Here is a 19,485-nt window from a genome sequence, read left to right as displayed (position 1 = left end):
AAAATCTATCCCCCTGAGCCATCCTGGCATGATAGCTGACAAAATCTCCCTGCAGTGCAACCCAGTCACTCAAGACCTAATCTCTTCCAGTGAGATCAATAACCATTAGAAAGTAGATTTTTGAGAAATGAATTACATTGCAATGAATCTGACCAAACTGCAATTAATCCACTGCTTTTCCTCAAGGATGGCTAAAAAAGGCAGCTGCATGTGTGTACGAGTAGACCCATCATCCAGCTGCCGTGAGCTGCTGCTGTGAGCTGCTCCCGTGAGGGGTTCCGCAGACCTGACCCGCCACCACTTTGAAGCCCTCGTCGGTGGAGGCCACACCTGGCGGGATCGGCCCACGTGAACCACAGGTGAGCGTTCTCAGCGAGCCTGAATGGCCTTGGATCCGTGCCTTGCACAGCAAAGAATGCTCTGGAAGAGAACTCAACCAAGCAGACACCATCCAGCCTGACTCAGAACATGACAAAGACTCCTTCAGAGTGACATTTCCGGCAGGGCGGCGGTGCCCAGCCTTGGCTGCGAGATAGACTCACCTGGGGAACCTACAGTGTTTCCGTGGTCAGGCCTCCAGCCCAGGCTGATTAAAAGCAGCATCTCTAGAAGTGGGGGCACTTGCACTGGTATTTACGAGAGCTCTCCAGATGGTTCTGATGTGCGGCCAAGGGGAGAAGCACTACTGGAGTGCGACTCTGACAGTATTTGGGCTTGAGCCCAGTTGGTGAGGGGCAGCAGTAAGAGGAGCCTGCGAAGTACCACTTGCTCAGGGAAGTCAGGGTTCCTCACGTTCCTAAACCACAGCTGACAAACGCTCTACTTGTCTGGGGGGTGTTTGGGTCCAACTGATATGTCAGGGGTACCAGGAGTGCTGTTAGAAATGCTTGTCTTTGGTTTTTCTGCCTAAAACAGGCACAGTCATATTTACTCAACCCTCACTTTGCGAAAGCCAGGAATTTGGTGAAAACAAAACCAACAAAATACCCAAGTGACATCATGTCTTTCACTCCAGGGGTGATTCCATGGAGGGAAGGGCTGGGCACATACTGCCATCAATATTCCAGTTAGATGTTACTGGGTGGGTGGGATGAACAGGTATTACAAGGTTGTAAATATTATAGAACTGCCACAGGTTCGACAATTGGTTCTGCAGATTTTGAAACAAAAAGTTTATATTGCAAGAGTGTTAACATCATGAAGAAAATGAAAAGAAAGCGATCCTTACTACACACGTCCAAGTTCCCTGTGGCCCCCTTCTCCAGCATTTTGTACTCTTTGCCTATGCTCGAGGGTTTTACAGAGAAGCACCATGTGGGCAATGGGGAGGGAGGGGAGAGTCTGTCACTGGGGGAGAGTGGGTTTTCAGAAAAGACTTTCCAGACTCAGATAATGATTGGCTAGAAATTCATCTGCTGATCTAACTGCAAGTGTGTCTCCATATCTTGACCCTGAGTCACCATATCTGGAGGGTGATACTCGTAGATGAAAATATGATTTATTAGATTGTTAAAGGTAGAAATCTCACTCACGATGGTAACATGTTTTGAGAACTTGACTTACCTGCTTAGGGCATGGGAAGCAGAATTGATAGAAATAAATGATATAAAAAATACTTACTGGCTCTCTCTTCTCTTTTTAAGTGGGTCCATGAGACGCAGAGTGTCTCTGATCACGGCCACTTTCACTTCTTCATCAACAAGACTGGGGACGTTCTCAAACACCCCTGGAGAGAGCTTGAAGGGTAAGGATTCCGTGTTATGGTAGAGACAGGGATTCAGCACCAACTGACCACAGGCACCAGCCCCAGTGGTTGTACTGCCAGAATTGTTTAAAGGCTCCCTTCAGTCTACCTTTAAAATGTCAGTTTCCTTTTCCAAATCAACAAAATACATGAAGGGGGAAAAATAGCACTGGGTTTTTCTCATTATCAAAATGATATATGCTCATTGTAGAATATTTGAAAATATGGAAGAGGTGAAGAAAAGAACCCTCATAATCCACCCCCACCCAAAACCCAGGATTAATAATTGGTGTATTTCCTTCCAGTCTTTTTTAATGCATTCTTAAATGGGGGGGGGGGGGGGGCGGGAGGTAAGCACTGCTCAATATACTATTTATCTTAGGGACTCAAGCATGTCGACACGGCTAAATCATATTCATAGAATTTCAATTAGTTCATCTCCTGAGGCTGACTAATTAGTTCATGTCAAAACTGATGGAAAGGCTCAGCTGCTTCTCCATTTGCAGATCTTCAGAGCTGGAGAAGGGCATGCGGGGAAGTCACCATAGGTTGGATAGGTCTTATATTAATAGACGATGTTCTGAGCTCAACAAAACTGAAGTTATTTAGGCAGGAACAGAACTTGGCCGGGCAAATCGGACAATGTCGAATCTTGTTTAGCCAAGGGAGCAGCAAGAAGAGTGGGAAGGTTCAGTTTGCCTGGTAATATGTTCAATGAGATACTCAAAATACTTACTTCTTGCTCGTGTTCGATTCTCATGCTGGGATTTGCATTTACTTCAAGTAGTATAGGCTTCAGATTTTTCATGAGAAGAATGTCAAAGCCTAAAATCTGGGGCAGGATAAACATAATTCAGAATTAGTTACAGTGTCTTTTCAGGAATCAGGTACTGTATTAGGGGTATTAAGGTGAAAATAAATTCCAACTCCACCCCCAACCTGGGCCTTGACCCTGGCTTCTCTCATCCATAGCCCCTCTTCCTCTGGATGGACTTGTCAGGCCAAATGGACAGCAGAAAATTTTATAGGGGCCTTGGTAATGGGATGAGGTCCCATGGTTCATTTCAGCACCATCAGTGTCATCTGAAGGGCTGTAAGATGATGACCTCGCTCTTCTTTAACAGGTTTTTTATTATGTGAAGAATCAGTAATAGTCCATCCATTTCTCCCTCTCCTTCTGTTCTCCTCTTTTAAGTTGCTTCTTAGATGGATCTCTAAAAAACCTGAGACTATGTTTCTTAACCTTGGGTATATATCAGCATCACTTAGGGACCCCTTTCAAAACCACCGCTTATCCCTAGCCCACACCTATGAGTCAGAGCCTTTCAGGGTGGAACGCAGCCAGTGTATTTTCAATAACAAATCCCCTGGATAATTCTGATAGACCCTCCTACCCAAGAAGAAGGGAATATTTATTAGGTGCCCACTAGGCACCAATTATCATACAATGCACGAATAATTCACAATCTTGATTCGTTCTCACAACAGCGTATTTGAAGTAGGGATCATGCCCTGTGTTTCACAGAAGCAGAAAGTGAGTCTCGGAAAAGCCAGTGGGTTTCCTTGAGACTGCTCCTCTCGTAAATGACAGAGCTGGATTTCAGAACTGCAGAACTGGCTATGTAGTTTGTGGGACCCGGTGCAAGATGGAAATGCAGGGTCTCTTGCTCAAAAAGTATTAACAAATTTCATGATGCTGAAACAGAGCATTAAACCAAGCATGGAGCCCTTTGGAGTGTGGGACCCTCTGTGACAGCACAGCCCACACGCCCCTGGAGCCAGCATGCACCCATGGCCAGCTTTAGCGCCCTTGCGAATTGGCCAACCACCCGCTCTTGAGCCTGGCATTCTGCCTCAGGTGTGGCTTTGTCTTCTGGCCTCTTTCAGTTCCTCAGGAGTCCCCTGCTTGGGGTAAGTCACCCTGTGCATTTCATTCCCTCTGCCTGAAACAGCCCTTTATCTAGATAACATCTCCTCACCCTTGAGATTGCAGTTTCTAATTGGATTCAGACGTGGACTCTGAGGATGCCAGATTCTCGGGAGGACTGTCATTATCTCTCTAGGAGGTGATAAGGTAGAAGAAAACTCCTAATATGAGCGATACGATCCCAAAGCTTCAAAAAGTAACATGGAGAATAAAGGAGGGGAGAGAACAAAGATACAGCTGCATCGCCTCCTCTGCAGACTCAAGAAGAAAATATGAGGGGAAATCCATCTACTTGTCTATCTAGAATATGCATTAGTTAAATGATAATTATTAAAGTGTAGTTTCATCCTTATTAATGAACTCAGAGCCCGAATGACCATTTGGGGGTGGGGGGCAGGGTGCATAATTCAAGATGAGGTTATTCTTCAAGAAAGGACAATAAGGATGAAAAGTTGGGAAAGTCATCCTCACTCTATTTTTCTTTCCCTGGTCATAAGAAGAAAGGAATGGAAATTCAGGAGAAAATGTTACATGTATTATAGATCTGCTTAATAATATATGACAAGTGGATATGAGTGATGAGGCCTGTAAGAGACTCTGGTGACATCATCAGTCTAACTTCAGACCTGGTCTGAGACCTGATGTTGATGAGCCTACGAGAACAATGGGAGGCAGTGTCAGCGTTTATCATCCTGCATCACGGACGCTTACTTTTTGCTACATCTTAGAAGCTTGGACTTGTCCTTTCTCAGCCTGGTGGATTCGTCTCAGCTCAGTGCACAAGGATTTCACGAATCCACAGCTATAGGAAAGCTGGAGAAGAGGAGTGGCAGAACTTTACCAGCCACAGGGACCTGCACCCAGCAATTGCATAAAACTTTCCAGAGCCTAAACTTTGGCGCATGTAGTTGACTGTGTTGAGTCTTGTGTGGGAGTGATTTGGAGCCAGACTTGGGCTTCAATCCAGTTCAGTCTCTCATATTTGCTACACAATTCTAAGCCTCTGTGAGCCTCACATAACTCATCTGAAAAAGTTGGGCATAACCACAGCTACCTTGTAGGGTAGTTGACAATGGAAGCAAAAAAAAAATCCCTAGAGTTATGCTCATCTTAAAGAAAGTACTCAATATACTCTGGCTCCCTTTATGGTTTCCTACTGATCCCATCAATAAGAATTGGCACTATTAGCTTTGGAGTCCAGAGGAACTCATTTCAAATCTTAGTTCTGCCTTCAGTTTGTGAAGTGAAGTGACTTAGCAAGTCACTACCAGCAAGTGACTTAGCAGCTCCAAGCCCCAGTTTCCTCATCTGTAAAATGGGCATAATAGTGCCTACCTTAGTCCACTCATTCATTAAACACTGAATGCCTCCTGTGCCCTAGAGGCTCTTCCAGCGTCCGGAAATACAGGAGTGGACTAGACAAAGTCCTTACCCTCATGGAGCTTACACCCTAGTCAGGGAGACAGGAGCAAGTAAAGATAATGGGATGTAAAATGTTTTGCATGGTACTTAGTATTTAGTATTAAGTATTTAGTATTTCACATAGTATTTAGTGAAAGTCATCTTTATAGTTCTTCAAGAGTTCAAGGAAAGATGAATTTCCCCCCAAAGTTTAATAAAAAATGGAGCAGCAGTGGGACTCAAGAAACAGAATCACAAAACTTGGAGGAGCTTAGAGTTGGTCTTTTCATAAGATCCCAGAATGTCAGAGCTGGCAGAAAATCAGGAATTTATTTGGTTCAGCGTTTTTCAATATGAGATTATTTTGAGGGGGAAGCACTGGGGAGACCAGATCAGATCAACTTTTATCTTTTTTTACATCCTGGGGTTCCCATGGGAAAAATATATGTTTATATCTACACATCTATCTATCTATCTATACCAGATTAGTAGTATATATACATATATATACTACTGATCCTGGCTTCCCTTGTGGCTTAGTGGTAAAGAATCTGCCTGAAATACAGGAGACCTGAGTTCAATCCCTGGGTTGGGAAGATCTCCTGGAGAAGGAAATGGCAACCCACTCCAGTATTCTTGCCTGGCGAATTCTATGGACAGAGGAGCCTGGTGGGCTACAGTCCATGGGGTTGCAATAAGTCAGACCGAACAACAACACTACTAATCTAATCTAACATCCACTTTGCACATTAGAAACCTGCAGCTTAGAAACAGGAAAACCTCTCTCCAGCTTGGTGGCAGAGCAGGAAATGTCAAATGGAGAGAGAGAGAACTTTTCAATTATGTGATACTCTCCACCCTCCAAGTCATTCAGTCAGCAATGATGTGTTGCTTCTTACAGGGTGCCCTGGGGACTGAAAGATATTTTGTCCTTCATCCCTCACCTCCGGAAGCTTCCAAAGCAAGTTGGAGAGACAAGGGCCCTGAGCTATTCATTGTAAACTCAGGTAAAGCCTCCAACCTACATTCCAATGAGAAGGAATTATCTCCTGAGCCCCGGAACTACACATCCAGCTGCATCCAGAGTATTCCCAACTTGGAGATCCAACACCCCTCACATTCAACATACCCAAACTCACTATCTGTGATCAGCAGACTCTAAGACAGTCCCAATGATACCACGTCCTGTATTCATGCCCTTTTGTAAGCCCCTTCGCCTGAGAGTGCGCTGCACCTAGTAATGTTTTTCTAACAAACAAAATAGGGCAGAAATGATGGGATATCATTTCAAATATTAGGTTATTTAAAAAGACTGTGGCTTGCATCTTAAGATGCATTATCTTACTCTCTTGTTCCCTAAACACTAAGGGAAGCCAGCTTCCATGTTGTGAGCTGCTGGATGGAGAGGCCGAGATGGCCTCTGGAACTGATGTCCCAGCCAATAGCAAGGGGGATGTGAGGCCTGCCAATAGCCATGTGAGTGAGCTGGGGAGGGGATCTTGCCCCTGTAGCCTCAAGATGACTAAAGTCCTAGACAATATGTTAACTGTAGCCTGAGGGACTTTGAGCCAGCAGCAGTCAGCCAGAAATCTCTCCTTCCTTCACATCTAGCTGCTCACAGTCTCTGTACATTCTGCCTCCAAAACAGCTTTCTAGACCTGGCCCAATCTCCCTGTTCCTAGTCTAGACCAAACCCTCACCATCTTTCACCTGACCTACTTTAATACCTGCCCCCATTCATTTCCCTGCTCTCAAACTTACCCCTCTAATCACCTGGCACGAAGGGTTACCAGAGTAATTTTTCTAAAATGCAAATAAAATGTTAGGACCCCTCTACCTAAAATCCCGGCTTACAGGAGGAAGCCCAAGTTCCAGAGCATGTCCTGCAAATTCCTCTATGACCAGCATCTGTGTCAAACTCTAGCTTTCTTTTCTCCGACTCAACGCTGCACGCCTTGGGCTCTAATTGTGCTGAACTGTTGGTAATTCTGGGCTTTTCAAGTGGTAAAGAATCTGTCTGCCGACACAGGAGACCCCAGTTCAATCCCTGGGTCGGGAAGATGCCCTGGAGAAGGAAATGGCAACCCACTCCAGTAGTTTTGCCTGGGAAATCCCTTGACAAAGGAGTCTGGCAGGTACAGTCTACAGGATCGCAAAAGAGCTGGACACGACTTAGCAACTAAACAACATTAGTAGTTCTAGAATGCTTTCCTGCCCTCTGCCCTTATACTCTTCTACTTGGAGGACAAGTTTATTTATCAAATACTTATCGAGCAGCTACCAAACACTAAGTAGTATTGCAGGCACTGGGGATAAAGCAGTGGAGAAGACAAGGTTTGTGTTAACTCCTGGCCTCTTGGAGCTTACATTCTAGGAGAGAGACCACAAGCACGTAAATATCTACGACAAGGTGAGAACATAGAGTGTATACAGTGGATGGAGGGAAAGGCTTGGTGGTCAGGAAAGGCCTTTCTAAGAAGGTGAGATTTGTCATTCTGTTGTCTTCTGTTTTGCACTGTTTCTGATGAGAGGTTTTCAATTATTCTTCATTCCTCTGAACATAATGTGTCTTTTCACTCTAGCTGCTTTTAAGATTTTCTTATTGTCACTGATTTCTGATAAGTCTTGGTGTGTATGTGTACACATTAGTGTATGTGTGGCTATTTCTTCAAATATTTTTCTGTATCTTCCTTGTCTCCTCTGCTCAGGAAACTCCAATTACACAGATGTTAGACCATCTGATATTGTACCGTAGGTGACTGAGGATCTGTTCATTTATTGATCCTGTCACTTTCCTCTCTGTGTTTCATTTTGAATAAATTCTATTGCTATGTCTTCAAGTTTGCTGATCATTTCTTCTACAGTATCTAATTTGCTGTTAATCCTATCCAGTGAAATTTTCAATACAGATATTGCATTTTCTTCCATGGTCCCTAGAAGTTCCATTTGGTTCTTATCTAATTTGCTGTTAATCCTATCCAGTGAAATTTTCAATACAGATATTGCATTTTCTTCCATGGTCCCTAGAAGTTCCATTTGGTTCTTTTTCATAGCTTCATTTCTCTCTACAATAACTATTTTCCTTTAAACTTTTGTATATAGTTGTAATAGCTGTTTTAACATCCTTTTTCTATTAGTTTCATTATTTCTAATATTTATGGGACCGTTCCTATTGATTTTCCCACTAGGTATGGGTTACCTTTTCCTGCCTTGGGGAATATCTAGTGGCTTTTTATTGGACAATGGACATTTAATGCTCAGTATCTGGATTTTGTCTTCTTTTTAAAAAGTGCTAAGTTTTTAGGCCAGACCACCTTACCTGCCTCCTGAGAAATCTGTATGCAGGTCAAGAAGCAACAGCTAGAACTGGACATGGAACAATAGACTGGTTCCAAATTGGGCAAGGAGTATGTCAAGGCTGCATATTGTCACCCTGCCTTATTTAACTTCTATGCAGAGTGCATCATGTGAAATGCCAGGCTGGATGAAGCACAAGCTGGAATCAAGATTGCCGGGAAAAATATCAATAACCTCAGATACGCAGATGATACCACCCTTATGACAGAAAGTGAAGAGGAACTAAAGAGCCTCTTGATAAAAGTGAAAGAGGAGAGTGAAAAAGTTGGCTTAAAACTCAACATTCAAAAAACTAAGATCCTGGCATCCGGTCCCATCACTTCATGACAAATAGATGGGGAAACAATGGAAACAGTGACAGACTTTATTTTCTTGGGCTCTAAAATCACTGCAGGTGGTGACTGCGGTCATGAAATTAAAAGATGCTTGCTCCTTGGAAGAAAACCTATGACCAACCTAGACAGTATATTAAAAAGCAGAGATATTACTTTGCCGGCAAAGGTCCATCTAGTCAAAGTGATGGTTTTTCCAGTAGTCATGTATGGATGTGAGAACTGGACCATAAAGAAAGCTGAGAGAAAAAGAACTGATGCTTTTGAACGGCAGTGTTGGAGAAGACTCTTGAGAATTCCTTGGACTGCAAGGAGATCAAACCAGTCAATCCTAAAGGAAATCAGTCCTGAATATTCATTGGAAGGACTGATGCTGAAACTCTAATACTTTGGCCACCTGATGCAAAGAATTGACTCATTTGAAAAGACACTGACGCTGGGAAAGATTGAAGGCAGGAGGAGAAGAGGATGACAGAGGATGGGATGGTTGGATGGCATCACTGACTCAATGGACCTGAGTTTGAGCAAGCTCTGGGAGTTGATGATGGACAGGAAAACCTGGTGTGCTGCAGTCCAGGGTGTCACAAAGAGTCTGACATGACTGAGCGACTGAACCAAACTGAAGTTTTCAGGCAGTCAGTAGTTTGCAGATTATGTTGATACCTTTCAGACCTATTATTTAAGCTTTACTAGGTTGAGTTTAGAGTAACTTTCATCCCAGGGAAGATTCAGTCCATTAGGACAGAACTTCTCTGCAGTCTCCCTTGAATGTGTCCAGTAACCACCAAGCACCCTCCACACTGACTCTTTGGAGCTTGGACATCTCCCTGCTCTGTGTGAGCTCTGGTTCATCTTCTCAGTTCCCTGGTCATTCTTTGCCCAACTCTGTGGATTAACCCTCCATACATGAATAGCCCAGCACTCAGCAAAGATGTACAACGATTCCCATGCAGGTTCCTGTAGGGTCCCCTCCTTTAAAGAATTCTACCCCCAGAATTCCAGCCACCTTGGCATTACTAAATGCTTATTTCCCTCTCCTCAACTCACTGAGATCACAGGACTCTGTTTAGGTGCCCCCTCACCCCCGCCCATGTCTTGGAGAGTGCCTCCAGACAGAAAGCTGAGGCAACCGTAGGCGCATCTCAGCTTTTGTTCCCCTCTTTCCTTGGGGATTACGATGCCGAGCTGTCTGTTGTACAAAATCTGAAAACACTTCTTTCATCTATTTTGTCTGGTATTCTAGTTGTTTTCCAAAGAAGGTTAAGTCCAGTCTTTGTTACTCTATCACGACCAGAAGCCAAAGACTCAGGAGGTGATGTATGAACAGGGGCTGAGTGAAGTGAGCAAATAAGTCATTTGAAGAGCTGAAGACGAGCGTCCCAGGCAGAAGGAATGGCAAGAACACAGGCCACTTCTGACGAACAGCAAGGAGTGAGAGAGAGGGAGACAGGAGATGAGGTCAGACAGAATGGCAAGGGATAGATCATGTAGCATCTTGCAAGCCATGGTAAGGAGCCAGGATTTTAAGTGCAATGAGAAAGCCATCAGAGACTTTACACAGGGAAGTAATTTGATCTGACATGTTTTAGAAGAATCACTTTAGCTACAGTGAGAAAAATAGGCTACAAGCAGCAAGGGTGGGGAAACGAACATCAATTAGGAGGCAATTGCAGTGATACAAGTACAAGATGATGGCTGTCTGGACTGGGATGGAAGCAGCGGTGTTGGTTAGAAGTGGTCACACTGGGATTTCCCTGGTGGTCCGGTGGTTAAGACTCCGCACTTCCAACGCAGGAGGTGCAGACAAGCTGCCTTGTCTGTGCTCTCCCATAATCCTGCACATTTCCCCCCATGGTGCTCACGACTCCCACATGGCAGTCTTCCCCACTACACTGCGTGCCTCTTAGGGGCAGGACTGCAACCTCGCCCACACCACACGCCCACAGCTAGCTCAGGGCTTGTGTCAGTGTGTGACCAGCATATGTGTCTTAAAGAAGGAAAAAAAAAAAAAAAAGCTTACATGTCAAAAGTGGCCGAGGAAGGCTTTATGGAGAAGGTGGGATTCGAGCACTACCTTGCCGGCACTAGATTTTACAAGAGAGGGAGAAGAGGAGAGAGCGTGGGAGAAGAAGCCAAGCCAGGACAGAAAGAAAGGGTGGAATGGGGGAAACACAGAGGACGTCCAAGAGACAGGAGTCACCTGTGTTTGGCAGACTCACATGGATCTGGGAGGAATAGGGAAGCGAGGCTGGGGCCAGGCTGGGAGGCAACAGGGGTCAGGACCTGTTTCTGAAACCGTGCTCCTTGGAACACCAGTGTTCCATTAAGTTGGAAATGTGACTCGCTTCCTGGTTTCCCCCTAAGTTCAAGGCACTTCTTCGTAGACCAGTTTGAGAGCAACTGTCGTGACCGATAGCAAACGATATGACATTATTTATTAAGTGATTGCCACCTGCTGGGTACTCTTTAACACAGCCTTCTCTCACGAAGTCTCATAACAGCTCTGTGAGGCAGGGACCAATATTCTATTTGCAGATAAGGAAACTGAGGCAGAGAAAGGGGAACTTGCCAAGCTCTCCAGCTGGAGTTGCTGGAAGCAGGAGCTGGGCTTAGTGCAAACCTAGGGCGCCCGAGAACAAAACCCAAGTCCATGTGTGAGCACTGAGCTGCTCCTTCCCCTCCTTCCTGTGGGGTGTCTGGGGCTGGTGGTGGGGGAGATCAGAAGAGCAAAGAAGGGACAGAAGAAGCACCTTAGCACTTAGGGAAGGTGCCTCCTCCGGACACCTAAGAGGATCACAGCCAAGGAGAGAAGTGGACCCAGTGTGAGAGGAAGACAGAAACCCAGCCGTGGAACTGGGATAGAAAAGTTCACGAAAGCTGAGCTGGAAAGCTCTCCTCAGCGAGTGCATTTCTGCCACATGAATCGTCTACACCCAGATGGGCCTGACTCTCTAAGCCGGGGTCACAGAGCTGCCCTCCAGAAGACTGATGGGGGAAATGTTGCTGGGGGCTGTCTGGGCAATGACAGGGGACAGACCCGAATGACAGGGCAGCCACGTTCCTAGGCAACAGATTACAGGAAACCTGCCCACAGCCCAGCCATGCCAGCCCCTGCTCCGGGCCATCACAATTCCCCAAGTAGTTATTGCGGCTGTGATTGGAAAGGGGTCACAGTCACGTGTTTAAGATAAATGTAATTTCGCTGGCTTAGAGTGTGTGTTCTGGAATGCTGCAGTCTGGGCCAGGCCTGGCTACAAGCGAAAGGGGCATCCATGACAAAGAAAAAATGCATTATATATGCACAAAACGTTATAGTTTGCAAAGCCCTTTATCACCTTGATCTCATGTGAGTTAGACGACAGCCCTGTGATGTAGGTGAGGAAATGGAGGCACAGAAAAGTCAAGCAACTTATATAATGTCATACAGCCAGTCAATGTCAGAACCATGTGTTGTCCCTAAATCTTTGGGTTCCAAGTTAGTTCAGGTGTTTGAGACCTAAACTTACAAGTGATAAACTTAACAAGTGATAAGGATAAAGAAAGCAAGAGAGGACTCCCAGGAGAAAAAGATACTGTTTTCTCAGTCACTGTGAATCTGAAATGTACATTAAAACAGATTTCAAGTATCTAATGCTTTGTGGGCTTCCCTGGTGGCTTAGTCGGTAACGAATCCACATGCAATTCAGGAGACATGGGTTGGATCCCTGGATCGGGAAGATCCCCTGGAGAAGGAAATGGCAACCCACCCCAGTATTCTTGCCTGGAGAACCCCATGGACAGAGAAGCCTGATGGGCTACAGTCCCTGGGGTTGCAAGAGTTGGACATGACTTAGCAACTAAACCATCACCATCAAAGCATTTCACCCTCATTACTTCACACTGCTCCCAAGATGGCAGGTAAGGAGGTGAGTGTAGGTGATTCAGAGAGAAAGAAACAGAGGCTCCAGGTGGTGAGGAAACATGCCCATGGGGCCCCCAGGGGGAAGAGGATGAACTCCTCCTGGAGGGTTGCTTCCAGCCCTGTGCTCCTCGCCCGACCCCAGGCCTGGCAGCACTCAGCGTGGTCGAGCAATGGAAAATGCTTACAGGCCTGCGGCTCCATGTGCCAGCTGCACTCTGTCCAAACCAGCGGCTCCCTCTCTGTCTACCCTCCAGCTGGGGCCCTGGTTCCACCCCGTGGCCGCCCCATGCCGCTGGTCCACAGCAAGACAGGCAGAAAAACCACGGCCCTGGCCCTCCACCCTCACTGTGCCAGGGCTCTGCGGCTTGGCCACGTACGAGGGCCCACATGACGCTCCCGGAATAGCTGTCACTGTTGAACAGATGTGACCACGCAGTCCCCTGGGATGACCCCTGGATGCCTCCACGTTGCAACTCTCTCCTTCACCCCAACCTTCCAGTGGCTCAAGCCAGGACTTGTTTTCTCTCGTCCTGCCTCTAAGCTGTGCCCACTTCCCCTTTCTAATGCCCTAAGCCTGATGGCTGAGCTGGACATCCTGCCTGGGGTCCAAGTGCCTAAGGACAGATTTCGGATGACAATTACCTCCACCACCACCACCACCCCCCCGCCCTCCACCAAAACTGACCACTGCCTGAATGCCTCTCTCCAAAGGCTTCCACCAGCCTTCCCAGAAATCCTGCTGACTGGTTCCCACTATCAGGGTAGCCTCTCTGGATCTGGGGCTGTACCCTGGGACCAGCCTCCTCTCCTGCTGCCAAACCAGCATCCTCTCTTATCAGAGATGCCGCCTCGCTGCCTCCCCCTCCCCCTTCCTGTTCCACGCTACCCTCGTCTCTCCTGCCGCAGCCTTTAAAGGACTAGAAACAACTCAAACGTTCAATGATAGAAGAACCGATAAACAAAGTGTGCGTATTTACAGTGGGATGTACAGCCGTGCAAATGAAATGGAAACAACGACCTACCTCCACACAGAGTCAGAAAGAAAATTGCAGAAGACTATGTACGTGATCGCAGTGTTTTTATGATGCTCAGAAACAAGCAAAACGATATGCTCCTTAGGGATATATTCGCATATAATAAAAGGTTTTTTTAAAGGAAGGAAATGGTAACAAGAACATTCGGGATGATGGTTACCTTGGGGTGAGGAATGGGATCAGGGAGCAGCACTATAATTGGAGACCTTGGGTTGGGAGGTAGGTTGGAGATGATGGTTTCGTGCTTCTGCTTCGTAGCTTACACACATGTTCTACATATTCTTTCTTATATACTAACTGCTTCAAGATTAGATCGAGTGGGTCCCAGAGGTGGTATTTTGTATCACCTGATCCCTAGCCTGATTTATCTGCAGGAAACTGTGTGCCCATCAAGCACCTGGACTCCAGGTCTCCCCCCACCACCTTCATGGCCTAATGACCTGGAAGGATGCACCACCCCCGTGTCCATCTCCTCCCTGCCCAGTGGCTGATTCAGTGATCCACACATCACCCTGTCCCTTACTGAATGGCGGTGCCCAAGGGGGTCTTCTCTGGCCTCTGCTCACCCTGCAGTGTCTCAGCCCTGTGACTATCTGAACGCTGATGCTCCCAATCTCTCTCCCGCCCAGCCCTCTCTCTCCTGTACTCCAGGATCAGATGCCCAACGTCCACCTAACCTCCCCACTTGGGTGTCACACAGGCCCTTCAAAGCCATGTTCAAGTCCAACTCCTGACCCCTGCCCACAAGCCTGGCCCCCTCCCGGTGGCTTCTCTCCATCCACCCAAGCACCTAAGCCAGCCGGGAGTCAGTCTGTCTCCACCTCTTCCCGCCAGTCTCTCCACTCTCCCCCAGGAGGCTTTGTCTCCCCAGCCCCCTCCAGTCTCACCTGCTCCATCTAACTCTTACTCCAGGCCCTACTTCTGGGAAGTCTTCCCAGACCACCCTTGTTCCCACTCAGAAAATGTTAGATGGTCCCACAATCTCACAGCACCTGGTATGTTTCCTCTGTTCCAGCACTTGTGACACTTTATACTAATTGATTTTTTTCTTTTTTCTGGCCATTCTACACAGCATGTTGGATCCTAGTTCCCCTACGAGGTCGCAAACCCAGGCCCGGTGCACCGGAAGCATGGAGTCCTGACCACTGGACCACCAGGGAAGTCCCTACACGAATTGCTTGAGTACAGATTCTCTGCATCAGCCAGCAGGGACCTGACTTCCGGTCTCATTAGTACCTCAAACAGTGCCTGGCCCCTGCTAAGCAGGTGGTGAAAACTGCAGGAAGAAAGAATGAATGGGAGGCACTGCGGCTTTCCATACTGCTCATTTGACTCTTACAAGCATCCTTTAAGGGAGGTTTAGTCTTAGTCTCATTTTACAGGTGAGAAAATGGAAGTAACTTGCCCCAAGTTACACAACAGGAAGTTGGACCCTGCTTCACACCAAAGCCCATGCAGGCAACCATCCCTCCACCCCTCTGACCACCCTGCCCCCATCCCTCACCCCACAGGAGACCAGGGAGCCCCCCAAGGGCCCGGTCAAGGCCAAGAACTCCAGTTGGGAACTGGCGCTGGTTACCTGGAAGCAGGTGGGGCCTGGCCTCCCTGCGGGGATGTCCGACTGGTAGAACACTTTGAGTTCTGGGGTCAGGGCAATGACGGTCTTGATCACCAAGGAGATGATATCGGACCAGACTTTCTTGATGTCAACCCCCTTGGAGGACAACCTATAGAGAATGCTAGAAAAAGTCCTTTTGCTGCCTGTGCTAGTACTGTCCGAATGGATGAAGTTCCCACTGTGGATGTTCAGGGAGTAGTTGGTCAAATGCATGAAGATGTGGTGCAGGTTTTTGGGGCTGGGCTCCTGGTATGGCTCCGTACAAAACCGAGAGAGTCCGTCTTTGGCTATGTAGATCTCTAAGGGCTCTAGAGACTTTAGTAGGACGTACAGACGGATATCGAACTTGAGTTTGTCGATGAGCAGGGGCTTGCAGATGTACTCCTGGACCACCGCCGGCCTGCTCTGGAGTGTCGCCGACAGGCGGATGTCACTGGGGTCTTTGATGAGGTAGATCCCGTCTCCCTGACAACCACTGTCAGGCTTCACGATAAAAGTGGGCTTCCAGGAGGGGTCCCCATCTTTCACCATCTGAACCTGGGGGAGAAAAAGGATGGTTAGCGCCATGCTCCTGTCCTCTCTGGTCCCCGAGAAACAGCAGGACTTTGGCAAATGGTGAATGAGGGACAGAATGACCCCACCTACGTAAGGACTCACACAGCACCTGCCAGCGAGGTAACACTGTGCCAGGAACTGAGACAGTGACCCCCAAATTGCCCTGATCTTGTCCTCCACAGTGCAGCCAATTTGCAATCAGGAGACCGGGGTTCCCACCCCAGGTCTTGGCCGGTTATTAGCTATCACCCTGAGCAAGTCCTGATGGCTCAGTTGGTAAAGAATCCACCTGCAGTGCAGGGGACCTGTGTTCGATCCCTGGGTTGGGAGGATTTGCTGGAGGAGGGATAGGCTACCCATTCCGGTATTCTCGGGCTTCCCTAGTGGCTCAGCTGGTAAAGAACCCACCTGCAATGCGGGGGACCTGGGTTCAATCCCTGGGTTGGGAAGACCCCCTGGAGAAGGGAAAGGCTACCCACTCCAGTATTCTGACCTGGAGAATTCTATGGACTGTATAGTCCATGGGGTCACAAAGAGTCAGACATGACTGAGTGACTTTCACTTCACTTCACTATGTGTGGGGACTATTTGAGGCACTTTACAGAACATATGATTGTTTCCTTTTCATAATATAGGAAACAGGGAGCGCAGGCCTGGAAGTCAGAAGGTCTGGGCTCATATCCCCGCCCTGCTGCTTCCTGTGTGACCCCGGGCAAGTTATGTCAATTATCTGTGTCTTCCCCATCTGTAAAATAGGAGCAAGATTGTTCTGAGGATTAAATGAGATAATACATGCAAGGGTGAGGCCCACTGAAGCTGACACATGAAAGGCAGCCATAAAGCCTAGGTGTTGCTGGTTGGTGTTTTTTTTTTTTTTTTTTGAAACTTTATAAGAAACTCCAAAGTCTGTATTTAAAGTGATTATAGCATTGCTGTTTTTTAAAAAATGAAGTAACTTTCTGGCAGACTGAGGGGCAGAACCGGGATTGGAACCTAGATCAAGGGCTCTGAGGTGTGTGCACCGTTCTCTGTACTTCCACGCCTCAGTCTCCTCGTTTTAAAAATGGCGATATAAAAACTTTCCTCCCCGGATCACTGTAAAGAGGAAATAAACTGCAATGTGCACAGGGCGGAACATGCCGCTACAGAGAGCTCACGCGCAGGAACTGTTCGTTTCAGCTTCTGTGTCTCTCATTAGGTTCATCTGGTAGACTCACTCAATCCTTTGATCTGTTGAGATCTTTTGAAAGTAGATTCTGTCATCTAAAGATCTGCTCTCCTCCCAGCTCCAGGTCAGCAGGACACCCACATAATTACCCGGGGCGCTTGACCGGCGCAGACACTCAGCCTGGCTATGCACCACTCATACACACCCAGTTTCCCCCAGACACTTGTCTGATCCTTGAGAGGTTTTCATCAGGAGAGGGGAACTGGAGGAAATTTAAAGGTAGATCTGGTTTTTCGTTGTTACTTTTAAATTTTCAATTTTTTTTTTTTAATGTGGACCATCTTTAGTCTTTATTGAAATAGTCACACTATTGCCTCTGGGTTTTTATTTGTTTGTGGCTTTGCTGCGTCTTCGTTGCTGCACGGGCTTTTCTCGAGTTGCGGCGATCAGGGCTGTTCTTTGTTGAAGTCTGTGGGCTTCTCACTGTGGTGGCCTCTCTTGCTGCGGAGCACTGGTTCAAGGGCATGAAGGCTTCAGGAGTTGCAGCGTGTGGGTTCTGCAGTTGTGGCACACGGGCTTAGTTCTCCGAGGTACGTGGGATCTTCCAGATCAGGGACTTGAACCCATGTCTTCTGCATTGGCAGGCGGATGCGTTCCCACTGAGCCACCAGGTAAGTCCCCTGCCTCTATTTGATCCTTCGGGTTTTTTAGCTGCAAGGCATGTGGGATCTGCACTCCCTGGTCAGGAATCAAACCCGTCTCCCCTGCACTGGAAGGTGAAGTGTTAACCACTGGACTGCCAGAGCAGCCCCTTATTGGTGAATTTGAAAGAGGGAGCCACTCTCTCTGCAGCTTCTGGCTTGAAAGAGCTCGAGAGCAAGCTTTCCTTCCTTGCTGAACCTTAACTCAGAGCTGAGCCGGCGTGCCCCGACATCAGACTCGCCTGGCCGCACACCTTTGCTGCGTAAGCCCAACCCAGGACATCTGTGCTCTGGGCTTTACTTATCTCTCTGACCAGCCTATATTTCTAAGTGAAGCTTTTGCCAATTCCTTGGGCACTATCAGTTACTCCAGGCTTGTAAAAGATCGTTAACAATGGAGGAAACACTTAAAGCCTTAATAATGGTCCACATCCATTGTTTCCCCTCGTCAGCAGGATCCGAGAATGGAACTTCACGGGAGATCAATGCCGGCCTCCCAGGGCCCTCCACCGAGCCTCCCTTACAATGGTGACCTTGACGCTTAGGTAGTTATTTAATATTCATCTGAAGCGTTCATACGTTTGGCCCTTTACAGTAAATATAAGCGTACTGGAGAAACGGCAGTTATGGATCAAGAAGTGAAAAATGTCAGGTTTGCACTGATGGGTAATTTTTCCCTCTGGAAAGCTTTTGCTGTGCTGAAGATACTAACAGTTCAATATATTATTGGCCACAATATTTTCTCCTTTGAATTCACTGTATATGCCTTAAATAAATTAAACTACATGGTCAATAGTCTCTGTCATTCACTGCATTACTGAATATTTCTTCTGTTCTGCCAGAGCAGTACCATACGAATCAAGATTATTAATACCAACAGGATCATGGAAACTTTAGAACTGGAAGGATCCTCGGAGATCAATGGCACCCAATCCTCTCATAATTCAAACGGAGCAGTGGCGGCTCAGAGCGGTGACATGAGTGGCCTTGGGTCCCCTAACTGGCTATGGGGATGGTTAGGATGAGAACTGGGGCGTCCCAGGTGGCGCTACTGCTAAAGAACACCCCAGCCAATGTAGAAGAACTAAGAGATGCGGGTTCTGTTCCTGGTTCGGAAAGATCCCCTGGAGTAGGAAATGGCAACCCACTCCAGTATTCTTGCCTGGAGAATCCCATGGGCAGAGGAGCCTGGCGGGATACAGTCCACGGGGTCGCACAGAGTCGGATACTACTGAAGCCACTTAGCACACACCCAGGATGAGAACTGAAGCCTTCTGACCTCACGGCAAGTTCCCTGTGCCATCTTTACCTCTGACAAGATAAAAAAGGTCTCTTTTCCCCTGAATGCTATTGGAAAGATTCTCTTAATATGGCAGACAGAATCTGAGCTCTGGTCACCCACTGAAGAGTTTGGCCTCTGAGCTTGGCCTTCTTGGAACTGTCATCATAGTTCCTGAGTTTGCCAGGCCTGCCTCAGTTCCAGATCTTCTGTCTGGGCTCCTGGCTTGCTCCTATATAGGCACCATTTATGGGAAAGCTTCATAGCTGTTCTGAGTGTCATTCCCCAAGCCACCAGACCCCTTCAGTAACTTCTATTTTAAAACGAGAAAAAAATTCTAGAAGTCACATTCACTTTCCTCAGAGGTTTTACTCAAAGGTGACCTCTTCCCCCCAGTTATTAAAGTTATTAAAGAATGAACGCATTGGTTCTTAGCAAGAAGTCATGGACCAGAATCTAAAGATAGTC

At 47.1% G+C, this 19,485-nt stretch overlaps 1 protein-coding gene across 1 annotated transcript in view; it reads right to left on the bottom strand.

Annotated features, from left to right (window-relative positions):
* TTLL11 (tubulin tyrosine ligase like 11) overlaps positions 1–19,485 on the bottom strand; it is a 257,284-nt gene that overhangs the window by 144,653 nt on the left and 93,146 nt on the right. Inside the window, exons 4-6 of the mRNA XM_061154740.1 lie at positions 15,276–15,851; positions 2,481–2,576; positions 1,621–1,736 (exon numbers count right to left, since the gene is read on the bottom strand). Of these exons, the coding sequence (XP_061010723.1) occupies positions 1,621–1,736; positions 2,481–2,576; positions 15,276–15,851 (788 nt within the window). The remainder of the gene's footprint in view (positions 1–1,620; positions 1,737–2,480; positions 2,577–15,275; positions 15,852–19,485) is intronic.

The sequence above is a fragment of the Dama dama genome, chromosome 11 (assembly GCF_033118175.1).
Source record: "Dama dama isolate Ldn47 chromosome 11, ASM3311817v1, whole genome shotgun sequence".
Lineage (NCBI taxonomy): Eukaryota > Metazoa > Chordata > Mammalia > Artiodactyla > Cervidae > Dama > Dama dama.
This window is presented reverse-complemented; position numbering and strand designations above follow the sequence as displayed.